This window comes from Myxine glutinosa, chromosome 2 (genome assembly GCF_964187855.1).
Source record: "Myxine glutinosa chromosome 2, kmMyxGlut1.1, whole genome shotgun sequence".
NCBI lineage: Eukaryota > Metazoa > Chordata > Myxini > Myxiniformes > Myxinidae > Myxine > Myxine glutinosa.
The window spans coordinates 120,324,649-120,342,070 of record NC_136262.1 but is presented as its reverse complement, the minus strand read 5'-3'; the positions used below and the strand labels follow the sequence as shown (position 1 = coordinate 120,342,070).

The window sequence follows — 17,422 nt, the reverse complement described above, 5'->3', positions numbered from 1 at the left end:
TGCTCTGGCTGTACATTAAATATAAAGATTACAAAGTACATGAAGGGTAGGCTTATCCACGCTTGTAATCGGAATACTCGTTCTCTCCCATGTACAAAGATTTTGTACACAAAAACGTGTAGTTCATTAATGCATCGCATAAGTTGCCATTTGTCCTGCAAATCCAATATACTTACCATACATGCAATATATTCCTATTTTTCCCCATTTATTCCTCTTTTTCCCCACTTGTGGAATCACCTTCCATACTCTCTTCAATGTCATTCTTCCCTCCACGTCTTAAAGATGGCTGTTCACCACCATCTCAAGTCATCCCCATCCAAAATGACCTTTTCTACACCTGTTAAACCTCCCTGACCCCTCCCAAAATTTTGCTTATGTATCCACCTTGTACACCCGTTGCGTTCTACCCGACCCCTTATCGTTACCTGCATCCCTTGTTTGTCCGTCTCCGTCTACCTTCTCCCTCCACACTGCTGTTGGCGTTTCCCCTGTCTCCTGCTGTTCCCTTTGCTATGTTGTGTCCACATTTGTTCTGTGTCATAGCTCTTGCACGAGTCTTAACCATATGTAAAAATTTTTTAAAAAACAGAAAAAAATAAAGTAAAACAATTATCACCATAGGCACATGTTCATTTCCACAGTGCAGCAACATGTCTGGGTGTATCTATCTATCTATAATTCCAGTAATCTCTGTGTGTCTGTGTGTCTGTGTGTTTGTGTGTTTGTCTGTGACCGCTGTTTCTCGACAACCACGGGTCCGATATACTTGAAACTTGCCAGGTATATTGCTGGGGACCCGAGGATGTGCCTTTTCAAGGTTTCATATTAATCGGACAAGTAGTTACCGAGCTATGGCGATTTCTTTACCAAACTCCGCAAGCCGTTCGCTTTGGACCAAACCATTTCATGTAAATAGAGGGGGGGGGGGGGGGGGGATTGTCACCGTACTCGCAAGCCGTTCGCTTTGGACCAAACCATTTCATGTAAATAGAGGGGGGGGGGGGATTGTCACCGTACTCGCAAGCCGTTCGCTTTGGCTTTGCGAATGGACCAAACCATTTCATGAACCAAACCATTTCATGTAAATAGAGGGGGGGGGGGGGGATTGTCACCGTACTCGCACCCACGTACCCACGTACCCACGTACGGGCATTGCACCCACGTACGGGCATGCCCTAGTTACTTAAAAAAGAAGTAAGGTGTGTGTGTGTGTGTGTGTGTGTGTGTGTGTGTGTGTGTGTGTGTGTGTGTGTGTGTGCGTGTCAATTAATCATGCTTTATTCTAAACTCTAAAGGATTCCTGTTGTCGTAGAATAATATAAATGTTCACGTTGCAAAGGTAATAATCGATTTAAGTCTGTCTTTCTGTGAAGGAATAGGAAGCAGGACTTGGAGTCTCAATGTAGCAGTTACAAAGGTACATAGCAGCAGGAACTCTTTAGAAAAAAGTGTGATGGATACAGAAGGAGCACACAAAACTAAGTACAGGTATATAAATACTGTTAGGTTTGTGGGGGGCTTGGGTAGGTTGGTAAAAATATCCCATAGGAAAAGTAGGATTGTATAATTGTAGAATGGACTGTGGACGCGTAAGAGAAATCTCGATGTATTTAAGTCGGGAAACTGTAGCTTAAGATTGTCTATGTGTCTTCACATTGGCCGAGAGGAGCATGGGGTGAGTTGGAAAGAGCTTCGCAATTGGTTGGTGGGAGGTGATCCAGAAGCTTCCAGAGAAGAAGAGGTCCTAGTGAAGAAGCTTGGCCATTTTTGTGTGCTTTTGAGGAGATCGTTTTTCTGCAACAATCGTTAAGGAGCTGCGATTATTGTTGGCGCAAGGGAGCTGGAGGCCACGCTGTCCCTCCTGAAAAGTGGTGGAGAACACTGAGAAGGCCGTCTTGGCTGCTCGTTTCACGGATGGGTGCACTCACGTCGTCGGCCAGCGCCATATTGGGTGCTCAGGCGCGGGAAGCATTGGACTTGGTCACCACTGCCGACCTAACCAAACGATCTCGTTGGACAAACTAAGTGCCGGCTGAAGGGGTTTTATTTCATTTCATTTTCCCCTGTGTGATCGTATTTGAGTCTGTGTGTGGAGGGACCTCAATTAGGAATTTAATTTACCTCAACATTTATTTCGACATTTTCACCCCTTGCTTTATTTTCATTAAATTATTTGTTGAATTTTCCTTGTCTTGTTTGCATGGTGTTGGATTCGTGAATAAACCCATGTGTTTCATCAGGTAAACGTCTCGCAGTCTCCATCTCGTGTGCGTTATAACTGCCAATAATTCGGGAGTTCGCCTCGGGATTTAAAAAAAAAAAAAAAAAAAAAAACCCCTTCGGCCATTTGTCATCCAGTGGTCTTAATCGCTGGTGATGTGACAATACTTCTCGAAGCAATAGAAAAATATATAAAAGACATGGAATTCTGTAAATCTCTCAGTCTCACCCTATTTCTCAGGAAAAAAGAACTCGCGTATAAATTTCCATGCTCAGTCACGAGATGAGGTTAAGTCTCCTGAACCCCAAGACCTAACCATCAACAATGACCTCACATGGGCAAAGGCAAAGCTGAAATCAAAAATCAAAAATATAATGAATCAAAAAGGCAAAGCTGGCCTGTAAAGCCAACCACATACTGGGCATACTGATAAATGGAACATATCTAATCCTACACAACCCCTCCAACATGTGTGTGTGTTCTTTCAGCCATTCACTCTTGGTTAAAATCCCAAAATCCAGGCTTTCCACACACCTCTTTTGTTTCTCTTTTCTCCCTGTCATTTTCATGGAATCCGTGACCATTATGTTCCTACCTTTTTATTGTTGTTCTATGTACCTTCGACTATTTAGAAAAGATTTAGCTCCTATGAAAAGTTTTAGCTCCTTATTTGAAATATGGGGGCTAACCCTGCTAGAGCGCGAATTCAAAAATGGACGCTGGTGGTCATTTCGGGCATGAGGCTGGTGATAACCTTTGAACTAAATACACTACAATCATGAACTGGGGTAATTTTCCAGTAATTTTGAGGTGTGACATCTATGGGATGGTCAATCTTTGGTTTGGGGGGTCATCCTGACCTCGAAATCCCAGATGTCTGCTGTTGGCCATGTTGAAAAGCAAACTAGAGAGGTTCCAGGGAACCTGAACTCAACTGGTCTATATCAATATGGTTAGAATATGCATAATAGAACCACAAACTATATCGTTTATATGTGCTAAAAATATATGACAAAAATTGTTTTTCAATATGGCCGCCCTGCCGCGCCCATTTTTGGGTGTGCAACGCCCAAATGCAATCCCAAACTAGTTTATGTCTTAAAGATGCTGCATAACAGGTTTCATCAAATTTCATCAATATTAGTGACTTTTAGAGCGTAGATGTCAAATTGTTTAGACGACAGACGGACGATGGACACTGGGTGTCGACAAAAACTCAGCTGGACATAGTCCAGTTGAGTTTAAAAAATGGTATAACTTGGGAACCAAACGAGCTATATGCACGAATGACGTTTCTTCCCCCATTAATTCCAGCATGTGGAAATAGATAGGGCAGTTATTTTTTTATTTTTGAAGTCACCTTGACCCCTTATACAAAATAGCTGCCTTCTGAGATCTTAAAAAATCACAAAAAAGGGTAGGAACATTATGGTCATTGATTCCATGAAAAAGACTCGACCAAGTGAAAATAATTTTTTAATTTAATTATCTAGGGTACATAACAAATAAAATTATACAAATTTCCTTTTTTTTCTTTTCAGGTGTAGTGCCTGAGATCACCAGCGTATAATGAGATCAAATAGCCTGAGATCACCTGAAATCAAATAGCCAACCTCTCCACTAAATTTCGTCCGAATCCGTCCACAACTTTATGAGAAATCCTGTTCACAAACAGACAGTTCGGGGTGAAAACATAACCTCCATCCACCTTTGGTGGCAGAGGTAACGAGACAGTAAAACGCAATGTAAATGGTCAGGGAAACTTAACTTAGAAGTACTGACAGGAGAGATCGCCGATCCCCGAACCAGAAGTAGTAACAAATGTCATTGTAACAAATGCGTGACACTATAAACAACCAGTCCTCTAATACTACCCTACTTAATACTACTCAAAAGGAAGTAGTTACAAAAACATGTTTGGCTACTTGCTTCCTTTTGACATGGGGCAGTTAAAGCTAAAATAAGAACTAAATTAGAAAGATCTGTGTGTCAGTGGATGCCACTTGCTTACACGATGTAATTGGGCAACTTTACTCATTTTTCTCAGGTATGTTACTGGCTTCCTTTTGTCAAAGTTGGGCAGAATAGAGGTTGTAGGGAAGTGGAAGGTGCTTCAGCAACACACAGCTTTTGTCTAGGTATCTGGTTAAGTAACCCCATTATCCCCTTCACTGACAGACATTACTCACCTTTATGCGATTCCCAGACATTTTGCGTCCCTTTGTGTCCAAAACGGCAGCCTGGGCACTCTCGATTTCGCTGTAAAAGACAAGTGCCATGCCTCGATGCCGATCCAACACAACCTGGCACACAAGATAAATGATGAATGAGTGGATGCATCGCAACATGGGTAAAAATCATTGACATGCTGTACCTGCCCGTTTCACTTCTCCGACCCAACGTTACAATAATTCGTCCTCTGCATGTACATTTGTTTCAAACATCCTCAATCGATTTTCACTTAGACAAAAAAGGGTGATGTTTAGGAAGTCATTCGTAATCATCCCAGTAGATGATAAATGTTGTTCCTGGGACAGCCCCAAATCTCCATTCACTTACATGTAAATTTTCCTCTCACCATCACTTTTCTTCATTTCCCATAAACACCTCTATTCCTGTCCCCCTTTACTTGGTCTTATGGGCCTTTTACTCTTCCTATCAATGATCATTGTTGTTTAGTAGACCACTGAAACAATGATCCTACAAATATTTGTTTATGTGTGGGAAATAATTTAATTATCTTACCACTTCCATCACCATCTAATACATTAACAAAGAAGATGTTTGAGTTTGGTTCTTTATCAAGATATTTTAACTGAGCAAAGATAAAATGATAAACCTCCCTCAATGTTCTTGTCCGAGCACCTCCAGTGCCACACACCATTTTTAAATTAAAGTATATATTTTCCTGACAACCATCAAAGTTTTCCGTCCACTCAAAAATATTTCCATCTTTTTTACCCAACTCACCAATATTTAAATTAATTCTCTTATTTGTTTTGTGAACTTTTTTTACCAGTTGCCTTTTCAATAAGTCTTATTTGATATTTTTCACATTCATTATGTTTTCCATTTATATACCAAGGTTGATTACACCTCCACTCTTTAGTCTGGTTGATACTTGGTTCTATCATTTATATAATAGTAAAAAAAGGCGGCGGTAGCCCGTTAAAATCCCGAACCCCCTTTTTAACTTATCACTTATATACTTATATAACCATAAGGGAGACTATCAATTCCATTTTCTAAAATAAACCTTGCAATTTCTTATTTATTTCTTCTGTATATAATTGATGTTTATAACTTCTTATTCCATTAATCTTTCTAAACTCTTCTTTCTTTGTTGTTAAACAGTTATAATAATCCTTAAAGTTTCTTGTTTCTTTAATAACATTTTTCTTTACACCTTTTAACTTCTTATCAGTCTTTTCAACGTTATTCACAATGTATTTATAAGCATAAGCCTTGGACCTCAATCCCACAAATTCACTCATAACATTTCCTCCTAATTCATCCTTGAACTTTCCAATCACCTTTTTATTTTTAGAAGAGAACAACTCACTCTCTGGACTGTAATTACTTGTATCATAGATATTAATGTCCTTTTTCATGTCTGAATAAACATCATCAGTATTAATTTTCAAAATAAAACGATCTGTATCCATATAAAGTAGATTAACATCATTTTGATATTTCTTCCTCAAGTTATTATAAAAGTAATCATACATTAATGACTGATAAATCAAGAATTGATGTTCCAATATAAATAGGTTTGTCCATTTCAATACTCTCTTTAACCAAATGGATCGCACAAAAGTTCTCAGGAAAGACCTCGGCTCTGATAAAACTCGGTCTATTAATTAATTTTGATGCTCGTTTCCAAGATGTTGATAGTCTGATATTTTGTCTTTTCCTCACATTCTCCATAGTCTTACCAAAGACCACATTATTCATCAATTTATAAAAGTCTTTCTCAAAATCTGTTTTTGACTCTGTTCTTCTTTGTGTATTAAAATCAATGTACTCCTTTAGCCAATGACTTTGATTGAACTTTAGAACCCTATGGATCTTCTCTACTCTTAGACCTTTTGATAAATATTGTCGCAAATTTCTTTGGTGTAGAACATAATTTTTCTTGTTATATAATGTAGTAAGTAATTTTTCTGTTGATTCACCAAAATCAAACGATCGTTGATAATCACTCAACCATTCTTTCTTTGGACTTTCTTTCTCACAAGCAAATGGAAGATCTTTATGTTTGATATGAAGTTCTTCAGGATATTTTAAATTGACCTCAAAATAATAACCAACCTTTGAATCATCCATTTCTTTTTGTGTAGAGATACATACATCTTGTAAAACCTTTTTGTAGTCTTTTTCCTTTACCCATCTAAGTTTTCCATAAGGAAGAGCTTGAGACATTGCCCAGCCATACATGTTGTTTGCGTCATAGTACATCAAGTAAGAACTCTCTTTCGTTGAATCATAATTTGGAAGATATTTGTTATTTGCTTTTGCGTATCTGCTCGAGCAGACTTGCGAAATTCCACCTCTTTTTGCCTTTTCAATCATCAAAAGCATATCAACATCGGTTATCAAATCCAAAGCTTGTTTTGTCATTTTCAACATCGCGCTCCAAGCCAATCCAGGTGCTGTGTAGTAGTGAGCAGGATCCAATCCATATCCAGTGCGACAAACAGATCTAAAGGCTTCAAATACATCGGCCAATAAAAGCACATCAGTTTTGAGATACAAATCGTGATACTCGCCAAGATTCTTGATGTTATATTTTTCCCAAACATTTTGTGTGTGTACATAATCTTTATCAGATATAGGACTGTTGTTTAATTTGTTATAGAAATTTTCTTTTAAAGGAAGTTGTGTTTCATTGAATCTCTCAAATGAGTCTATATAGTCATAGGGGTAAATTCCCTTTTGTGTTAGTATTTGTGGAATGAAAACTGAATGAAAACTGCCACCTGCACTCTTGACCCCATCCCCTCCAGCTTTGTCAAGGCCTCCCTCCCTGCTCTCTCTCCACTTATCATTGCAACAATAAACTCCTCCCTGTCTACAGGCATCGTCCCACCTTCCCTCAAAATTGCTGCTGTTACCCCCATTCTAAAAAAACCTGGTCTAAACCCTGACACCCTAAACAACTTCAGACCCATCTCCAACCTACCCTTTCTGTCAAAAGTTTTGGAACGCGCTGTAGCCACTCAACTCAAACATCACCTCTCTGCCAATAACCTGTATGAAACATTCCAATCCGGATTCCGCTCCAACCACAGTACTGAAACTGCTCTCCTCAAAATCACCAACGACCTTCTCCTCTTCTCCGACGCTGGCAACCTCAACATTCTCGTCCTCCTCGACCTCAGCGCTGCCTTTGACACCATCGATCACACCATCCTCCTCACCCGACTTGAATCCACCTTTAACGTTACCGGCACTGCCCTCTCTTGGATTAAATCATACCTCTCTGACAGACGCCAGTTCATCTCCATCAATAACTGCAAATCCCCCACTGCTCCCCTCCCCCAAGGTGTCCCCCAAGGTTCAGTTCTTGGCCCCCTCCTCTTCATACTTTACCTGTCCCCCCTCGGTCACTTAATCCACCGTCATGGTCTCCAATTCCACTGCTTCGCCGATGACATCCAGCTTTTCATCTCCACCAAGTCCGTCTCCACCGACACCCACTCTATCCTGACAAACTGCATCACTGAAATAAAATCCTGGCTTCAAATTAACTTCCTCAAGCTTAACTGTGATAAATCTGAAATAATCATCATTGGCCCAAAAACGCTCACAAAATCCACCCATAACTTTGCCCTCAACATCGACGGTATCCCAGGATCCACCTCCCCTCACATCCGGAATCTTGGCGTCATCTTTGACCAAACCCTCTCCTTCGACAAATACACTAAACAGATCACAAAGTCAGCCTTCTTTCACCTGAAAAACATTGCCCGTCTCCGCTCAACCCTCTCCTCCACGGCTGCAGAAACCCTCATCCACGCCTTCATCACCTCCCGTCTGGACTACTGCAATAGCCTCCTCTATGGTTCACCCTCAAAAATCACCAATAAACTCCAATACATTCAGAACTCGGCTGCCCGTCTACTCACCCATTCCCGGACCCGTGACCACATCACCCCCGTCCTTTACAAGCGTCACTGGCTCCCCATCCCCAGAGAATCCAGTACAAAATCCTCCTCTTGACATACAAAGCCCTCCATAACCTGGCCCCATCCTACCTGGCCCCATCCTACCTGGCTGACCTCCTCTCCAGACACACTCCCACCCGCAACCTCCGCTCTGCTGGTACCAACCTCCTGACCCCCTCCATCCGGACCAAATTCAGATCCTGGGGGGCCAGGGCCTTCTCCATCACTGCTCCCACCCTCTGGAACTCACTACCTCACACCATCAGAGACTCCTCCTCACTCACCACATTCAAAACATCACTAAAGACCCACCTGTTCAACACTGCATTCAACATTCAACCCACAGCATTTAACCCCTGACTATCTCTTCTCCTTCTCCCTCCTTTTGCTTTAAATATTTCCCTATTGATTCGCCTTTTTGCAATTGTTGTTTTCATGTATTGTTATGCATTATGTTTTCCACTCTGTCAAAGCGCCTTTGGGCTTCTTGAAAAGGGCTATACAAAATAAATGAATTATTATTGTTATTATTATTAGTAAATCTTTATCTGAAAAATAATCTGAAAGACATGGAAACTCTTTTAGATTTTGAATCAAGTTAGCCAATGGACTTGCCATGAATTTAAATGTATCAAGAAATCTGATATGAGTAATAGGAGATGTGTGAATTGTTTTTGTGAATGAAATGTATTTCTGATCCGTTAGGAATTGCTGAAATGTGTCCAGATGTCTTTGAAAGTTCATTAATAAATAGATGCGTATCATAATGAGCATTGTTATGAAGAAAGACAGGAATGAAAGAGGGGAGTTTATAATTAATATTACAACTTTGATGAGCCGGACCTCTATATTTACCAGTGAGATGACAATGATCTCTAACCTTTAGACCTTCACTAATTTTTTCCTCACAAATATAGCAAACATTGTTTTTTCTAAATTCCCTTTTCTCTTCACTCGTCAAGGACATTGGTTTATTGGTTTCTCTCATTATCTTGGTTAATCGAACACAGTCTTTTTCTAGTCGTTTCACAAACTCCTCTGGGGTATTTGAGCCTCTATACTCCTCTAACTTGTTATATTTATCACCAACGGATGATTTGATATAACAAAAACCACAAGGAGTATGTTTTTGATATTTATTTGTGTATGATTCTTTTGGATCTGGAGAAGCAGTATTTATTTTTTCTAGAATACTTTCAAAATCAGCATATATTACAAACGGATGTTTGATCTTTTTCTTTTCATCTTTGAATGTGATCTTTGAGCCTTCTTTAGACATATTGATTACCGTTGATTTATGATCACCACAATAATTTGAATGTTTATCTAATTTTTTTTTGTGAATTGAAGAAGTTAAGACAACGCAAACAAATATATATTTTATTTGTTCTTTTACATACTTGTGGTTTTATTAATTTAGCAATATCTTTGATGTATGTATATGGAGTATTTGATGTATATGTATGTATCATATGTATGTATAGTATATATATGTATGTATGTATAGGGAAAGGTGTATGCTGCATGTGTGAGAAGTGTTATGATTTATGGGAGCGAGACATGGGTAATGAATGTAGAGCAGCAACGAAGGTTGGAAAGGGTGGAAATGCGAATGGTTCGACGGATGTGCGGAGTATCGTTGAGAGAGAGAGAGAGGAATACAAATGATAAATTGCGAAAGATGATGGGAATAGAGCCTGTGATTGATGCTGTGAAGAGGAACAGGTTGAGATGGTTTGGTCATGTGTTGAGGAAGGATGAAAGTGACTGGTTGAGAAGAGTGATGGAAATGAATGTAGAAGGAAGTAGAAGACGGGGAAGACCGAGAAAGACTTGGCTAAAGATGGTGGAAGAAGAAATGCGGGCAAGGGGGTTAACAAGGAGAGATGCAGAAAATAGGGCAAAATGGAGAAGATTGTCATGGGGACCGCAAGGCTAACCCCCACTCTAGCAGGGAAAATGGCCTTTAAAATGCATGTTGTTGTGTTGTGTTTTGATGTATGTATAATGTGAATTTTCCTCTGAATTAAAATATAGAAGATTAATATGAGTTTGTTTACAATTGTCAGAAAGCTTTAAAACCTGAATGTTGTTTGTGTCTGTTAGACCATAAACATTAACTGATAAATTATTCATCTTTTCAAATTTAGGAATATCATTTAAAGCCATAGGAAACTTTAGATCTTTCGTATTTAATGTATTCTCATATTTTTTATAATGAGATACTCTTTCATCATGAAAATGTGGAGGATGTAAGTGTGCTAGAATAGACCAGAGAAAACATTTAGTCTTTATTTTTGATATTGATAACTGCTTTTCTATTTTTGATAACACGAGGTAAATCAATGTAAGAAGAAGCTTTTAGTGGATTTGATTTAAGAATATGAATGTCTATGAAAATAATTTTTCCTATATTGAATCCACTTCCTACGATTGAATTATCCACATCTTGCTCTTGTTTAATAAGTTCATCATAGACTCCTGATGTTTTAAAATCTTGATATGAAGATATAAAGTGTGGCTCAGTTCTCATGTATGGTGTATCTATAACTCCTTCATCCTTTCTAATTTTACTCCCATATAAAATTTAAGTGGTTTCATTTCTTTTCGTGTTTTTTCAATCAATGTTTGAACAGCAGGTTTAACTATTTCTACAGCATCAACTATAGACTTTGGTTCGGGAGGTTTGAAGTCAGACTCTTATTTTAATATGTCCTTTGAATGCTCCATCACTGTTTTTAGTTGTAATAAAATTTGATAAATGTTGATTTGTTTTATGATGTATTTCGAAGCCTTTCTTGAGGATATTTTTATTACAGGCAGAACAGCGTTTTGTTTCCTTCTGAATAGGAGATAGTAGGTGAAGTAGATTAAATGTGTGTTTGTTAGTTTTAAGGTGTCTTTTGTATTGTTTATATTCTTGTTCACAAACGTCACAATACGTTGCTTTGATCATATTTATGTAGCAAAATTATACTTAAAGTAAAACACCTTTTTAGAGGTTTTTTAAAAGATGAAACTGTGCTTTAAGTAAAACACTTATAGAAGAAAGTGCCTTTTTACAGGCTTTTTATATATGAAACTATACTTAAACTAAAACACTTTTTCACTCAGAATCATCTGAGTCATAACTATCACATGAATACTCAGAATCATACTCAGAGTCATCAATAAAGCTACTCTCATAACTATCATTTGAGCACAAACTATTAGCATCATAACTATCATCTGAGTTCAATGAAATACTATCATCACTATCGTCCGAGTTCAATAAAATAGTAAAATCTTCACTGCTGTAATGACTCATATTTAATTAGCAGGAAAAATATTCCCATCAATATCTATATACTTTCTTTCATTAACAGATTCAATCTCTACATTTTTAATATCAAAAGTTATCTTTAAATAATCTCTAACTATCATAGAACGAAATGACATTTCACCAGAAATATTAACATCATTCATTTTACTTAGATCTACACCCTTTGGATTATTAAAGTAAATACAAATTTCTCCACGAGTATTGTTGATGGTCTTATCATTCTTTTTAAAAGTATCGCGATCGATCACTTTTTCAAGCTTTGAATAAATTGCCAGGAGGAGAGGAGAAACTTTTGTTAGATTTACTTTAATGGATGTCTTTCCAGGTATAGTTAGAGCTCTTCCTTTAAATGAAATAGAGGGGCTCATGTTATTTTCCATAACTGGTTTTACCCAAAAATTTCCATATTTATCTTTGTTCAATTTAACATCTTTGACATATTTTTCTATATCTTTCACCAAAGTAGAGATTGATTGAAATTTGTCTTTTGTGCTTTGAAACATTGTATTTATTAACGAATAAACTTGCGTTTAGTTTAAGTAAAAATTTACCATATAAATATGATAAGTTCTGAAGGATAGTTAGAATTTCCAGACTCTCCATATGATAAATTAGAGAATTGTCTGGCTTGTGATAGAATAGGGCTTAATAATGAGGGTTCATATAAACAATGTATTTTCTGTGATTATCTTCTAATTAATGACAATAAAAAATATAAAAATATATATAACTCTTTTAAATTAGAACCAAAAATGAATTACTTTACAAGATTAATAAGAGAGATGAATGTTAAGTATTATGATGATAATACACCATTTCTTTCAAGGGAAGAGACTCTTTGTATTGAGGAAATGTATAAGGGTTTAATGATATTTATTATTCAAAATAATTTTAATGGAAATGTTAATACAAAATACTATATAAATAAAATAATGAATTATTTTGAAATTAAACCTGAACTCAGGATAAAATATAGAGTTTCTAAAATAGCTCAAAAAAAGTTAGATGACTTGTTTTCCAAATATATAAATGAATGATTTTTTACCCGTTTGGGAAAACAAGATAAAATTTAACAACCATAAAAATCTTCCAAATTCATTAAGATGTCTAATAGTCGGATCAAGCGGATGTGGAAAAACCTGTTTGCTTTTAAAGATGCTCCTTACCCCCAACTTTTTAGATTATGATAATTTAATAATTTTTACGAAGTCAAGTTTTCAACCCGAGTATCAACTACTATCACAAGGTTTTAATGCGGGTCTTAAAAAGCAAGACATTATCAGTTTATTTAAACTTCAAAACAAACTAAATGATTACAACATTGAGGATATAATACAACTATTTTGTGATACACAGAAATCAAAATCAAAACCCATAACTTGTATTCTCAGTGATAATACGGATGATATACCTTCACCTCAAGATTCAGACAAATCAAAAAAGAACCTCGTTATCTTTGATGACTGTGTTAATGAGAGAAACCAAACAGTAATGGATAGCTACTATACAAGAGGGAGACATTCTTCTTGTAATTGTATTTATCTTAGTCAGTCATATTTTCAACTCCCTCGACGCTCAATAAGAAACAATGCCAATACTTTTATTTTATTTACGTTAAATTCAATAGATGTAAATAATTTTTGGAGAGATAATTGCTCTACGTTATGTAGTAAAAAAGAATTTGAAAATTATATGAAACACACGATTGGAAAATATAAATATATTGTTGTGAAACAAGATGAAATACTAACTGATATTTTACACACATAAATGACAACGATTATTAATCTTGTGGGTAAATCTGCTTCAGGAAAGAACTTTCATAAATCTAAACTCTTGAATAGTAAAAATGAAAAGCTTGTAAGTTTTTTTTTTTAAACACCCTATGATTCGTTTTGTAGGTACTACAACCAGAGCAATGCGACCAGGAGAAATAGAAGGGAAAGATTATTACTACATTTCAATGGAGGAACATATGCGATTGAGGAAACGAAGGTCAAATATTTGAGGAGGTCTCTCATGGTTCTACAAAATATTCACATTGTAAGAGTGAGTTAAATAAAGTAAAATCTAATGGTCTTGGGATTTTAGAAACTAATCCTGAAGGAATGAGACAAATTATTAAACATTTGTGTAGTGATGGAGTTAAGATTTTATCATTCGGTTTTGATATCGATGAGGAGACTCCTCGCAAACGTATGAAAAGCAGAGATACAAGTATTAGTGAAGAAGAAATAACAACTCGTATTAATACCAATAAAGAATTTGATAAAATATTTAAAGAAAAGCTTTTATTTCAACACATTTACTATAATGACGAAGAAAAGGAAAATTTTCCCATTGACAATTACAATTCATTAAATGATATTTTTCAATAAATAAATACAGAAGATGGATACCGAAGAAAGAGCAAGAAAGTTTAAAGAACATCAAGAGTTGCTTTCAAAAGTTGTAAAGCAACAGGAAGAGATAAAGAAGAAACGGAGACAGAAACTAACTGGTGAAGAAGCCTTTGAAAGAAAACAAGAGAAATTTTTTAAACCACTTTTAAAAACTCAACAAACGATTTCACCTACAGTTCCCACGGTAGAATTTACTCCGAAAAAACTTCAAATGCTCAAAGATTTTAGTCAAATGACAGAGAAAGAACTTGGAGAATTAGAATATGATGATGAAGGATTATTTCGGAAACTTGAGGAGGTAAATCAACCCCCCAATTATGTTGTGGAAGCTCTTCAAAACAATGAATATCCGGTGGGTTCAAAAACCAGAGCAGGTCTCATTCCAACAGAAGAACCAGCACAGTTCCATCTTGTGAAAGAAAAGTTATTGATATTTAATGATAAATTGGTGTTCTTAAGTTCTGTTCAACCAAATGTTGAATTAACTCCAAGATTAATGTTTCTTCTAACAAAAGATGGATATACTAATTCACCTTATTTTGAGGAACCGCTTGATACGGAAAATGCAGAAGATAGGGTATATATTGAGTTGCTAAACGCACTTGATTATGGAGTTTCTGTTGCTGGTAAAAGGAAGAAGAATGAGAAGGAGAAACATATTATTGATGCTTTAAGTAAGCTTGGTTCGGGTGTTAGCTTTCTTCCAAATGACCCATCACAATTAGTTAATAGGCTATTATTGCTGTTGGGTAGTAAGAAGGCTGGAAACAACAATTGTTTTCATGAAGCCTCAGCCATTTTAGACCAGTTGATGAACATGAAAATAATTAATAAATGTCAATACAAAGATATTTTATTAGATATTAAATAAGATGAGAAGCACAATTCTTAGTTTTAATTTCACAACGAGTGATTACATAGCTTCATTCTCTTACCCACTACAACTTAACCCCACAAAAGAATATGAGGCTTTTGTTGTCAATGGAGACTTACAATACCCTTTTTAATATCACAGAGAAAAACAACAAGTTTAGTTATAATCCAGGAAGTGGATATAAAACTATAACCGTTTCACCCGGAGCTTACGAGATTTCTCAAATATCTTCTGAAGTCTCTCGACTTATGAAAGAACAAGGTGATGAACCAAAAAATATTGTAATAGATATTCAAAAACACACTTCAAAATCAACTATTAAACTTAAAAATAATTATAAAGTTGATTTCACGATTGAAAAATCGTTTAGAGAGCTTTTGGGTTTCTCTTCAAAAAAGATTGAAACTAACAGGACGTTTTACAGTGATAATGTCATTCAAATATCCTCCGGTATAAATTCAGTATTAATTCATTGTGATTTGATTGATGGTGCTTATAACGATGGAATAAGAACAAATACAATATTTTCATTCAGCGCATACTCAACCCTGATTGGTTATAAATTTAATATGGAACCAAAAAATCTTGTCTATTTACCTGTGTCAGGAAAAACCATATACAGAGTAAATTTTAGGATAACCGACCAAGATAATCGTATGATATCCTTTAATGATGAAATTATATCCATCAGAATTCACCTACGTGAAGTTTTTCAATAAATAAATAATGGTTATTGTGAGAAAACACGAGTTGGGAAAATATAAAATAATTACAGGGGATGGGATGTTCCTTTCACCATACTATAAGGGTGAAGGTATGTTTCTTGGTAGAGGATACTATAAACCAAAGAGACAACGGGGTGTGGGACATCAATTTAGAAATAAAGGAGATGGGATAATTGATACTCTAATGGGTATTGGTTCAACCATCCTTAAACATAAAGACCTAATTGGTTCAACTGCTTCTGCCGTGGGCTCAGTTGCGGGTGCTATAAAGAGTATAAAAGATGCTCAAAAGGAGTCTCATAAATTACAAGCAATCAAAGAAATTAAAAAAGGTAAAACTCAACTATCTTCACAAGAACGACAAAAAATCATTAAAATACTTGGGTCAGGGTTTCAACAATTTTAATGCTATATAAATACAAGTATGGAAGCGATTGATAGTATCTATGATTTGGATGATACGATTATCATTTCAAACTCCACTAAAAAGGAAGACTATTTTAAGGTAAATGCTATAACAGGAACAGACTGGAATTCAAACGGAACAAAAAGTTTTGAAATAAATAATCAACAAACTTACTTGAATATAGCTGATAGTTTCTTGCTGTGTAAATTTAAATTCACTAAGGCTGCGAATAATACTAATGCTACACTCGTAAATGATTTCTTCTGGAAAATGTTTGATAGTGTTCGCCTGTATATTGGAACACAAGAGGTTGAAGCGGTTGATTATGTCTCTGCTGCATCTGAAATTATGAAATTTACACTATATTCGTTTAGTGATAGAATGGGTAAGGGAGCTGTTGAAGGTTTTATTCCTGATATGTCAATGGGAACAAATGCTGACCCTGGTTATAGTCAAAGGAAGTCAACGTATAATGATGATACAAAAGCAGAGATTAGTTTTCCTGTAGCAGTACCTCTGAAAGGGATATTTGGATTTTGTGATTATGATAAAGTTTTGTATGGTCTTAAAATTAGATTTCAACGACAAAGGAATGATAATGTAAATAGGTTGCTTTTTGGGGCTCAAAATGCTTTTGGAGACAATAATAAATTTGTTATTAATGATTTGTGTTGGTATATCAGTGAATATACTCCTAATCTTAAAACGGAAGAGATGTTAAATAGAAGACTTAACTCAAAGAAACCACTAAATGTATCATACCTTAAAAGAAGATGTCAACACGTTAAACTGTAACACACTACCTACACTTGGAATTTGGGTGTTTTGGCAGGAAAACCACGATACCTATGGCTCATTTTTTTAAAACCAGATGGAGATGAAGGTACTGATAAGAATAATGCGCTGAGTGATAATGCTAAGGTGAAACAACTTCGGGTTTCTCTTGATGGTACATTTTACCCGCGAGATAGATTGGAAATTGATTGGGAAAAAAATGATTATGCGGAAGCCTACAAGTCTTACCAAAAGGTGTGTGAAAGCAACGGTAATAATGATCCTATTTTGGATATGGTTGCGTTTCAAAAACTTTATACAATCTACACAATTGACCTGAGTTCTCAAAAGGAAACTATAAAGTCTAATAGAGTGGATACTTCTCTATACATTGAAAGAGGGGAGAGTGAAGAAGTTGATGCTTATTGTTTGCTTTTGGAAGAAACAGAATTACAGATTAATACAGATAATGGTGTTATGATTAATATCACATAGGTTTTTTCTCATAAATAAATGAGTAGGAAAGAA

The 17,422-nt window shown here is 36.1% G+C and overlaps 1 protein-coding gene across 7 annotated transcripts in view; it reads right to left on the bottom strand.

Annotated features, from left to right (window-relative positions):
- SPEN (spen family transcriptional repressor) overlaps window positions 1-17,422 on the bottom strand; it is a 125,873-nt gene that overhangs the window by 25,654 nt on the left and 82,797 nt on the right. For all 7 annotated transcript variants that reach the window (XM_068107252.2, XM_068107254.2, XM_068107256.2 and 4 more), the window contains one exon: window positions 4,414-4,527. In XM_068107252.2, coding sequence (XP_067963353.2) covers window positions 4,414-4,527 — 114 coding nt within the window. The remainder of the gene's footprint in view (window positions 1-4,413; window positions 4,528-17,422) is intronic.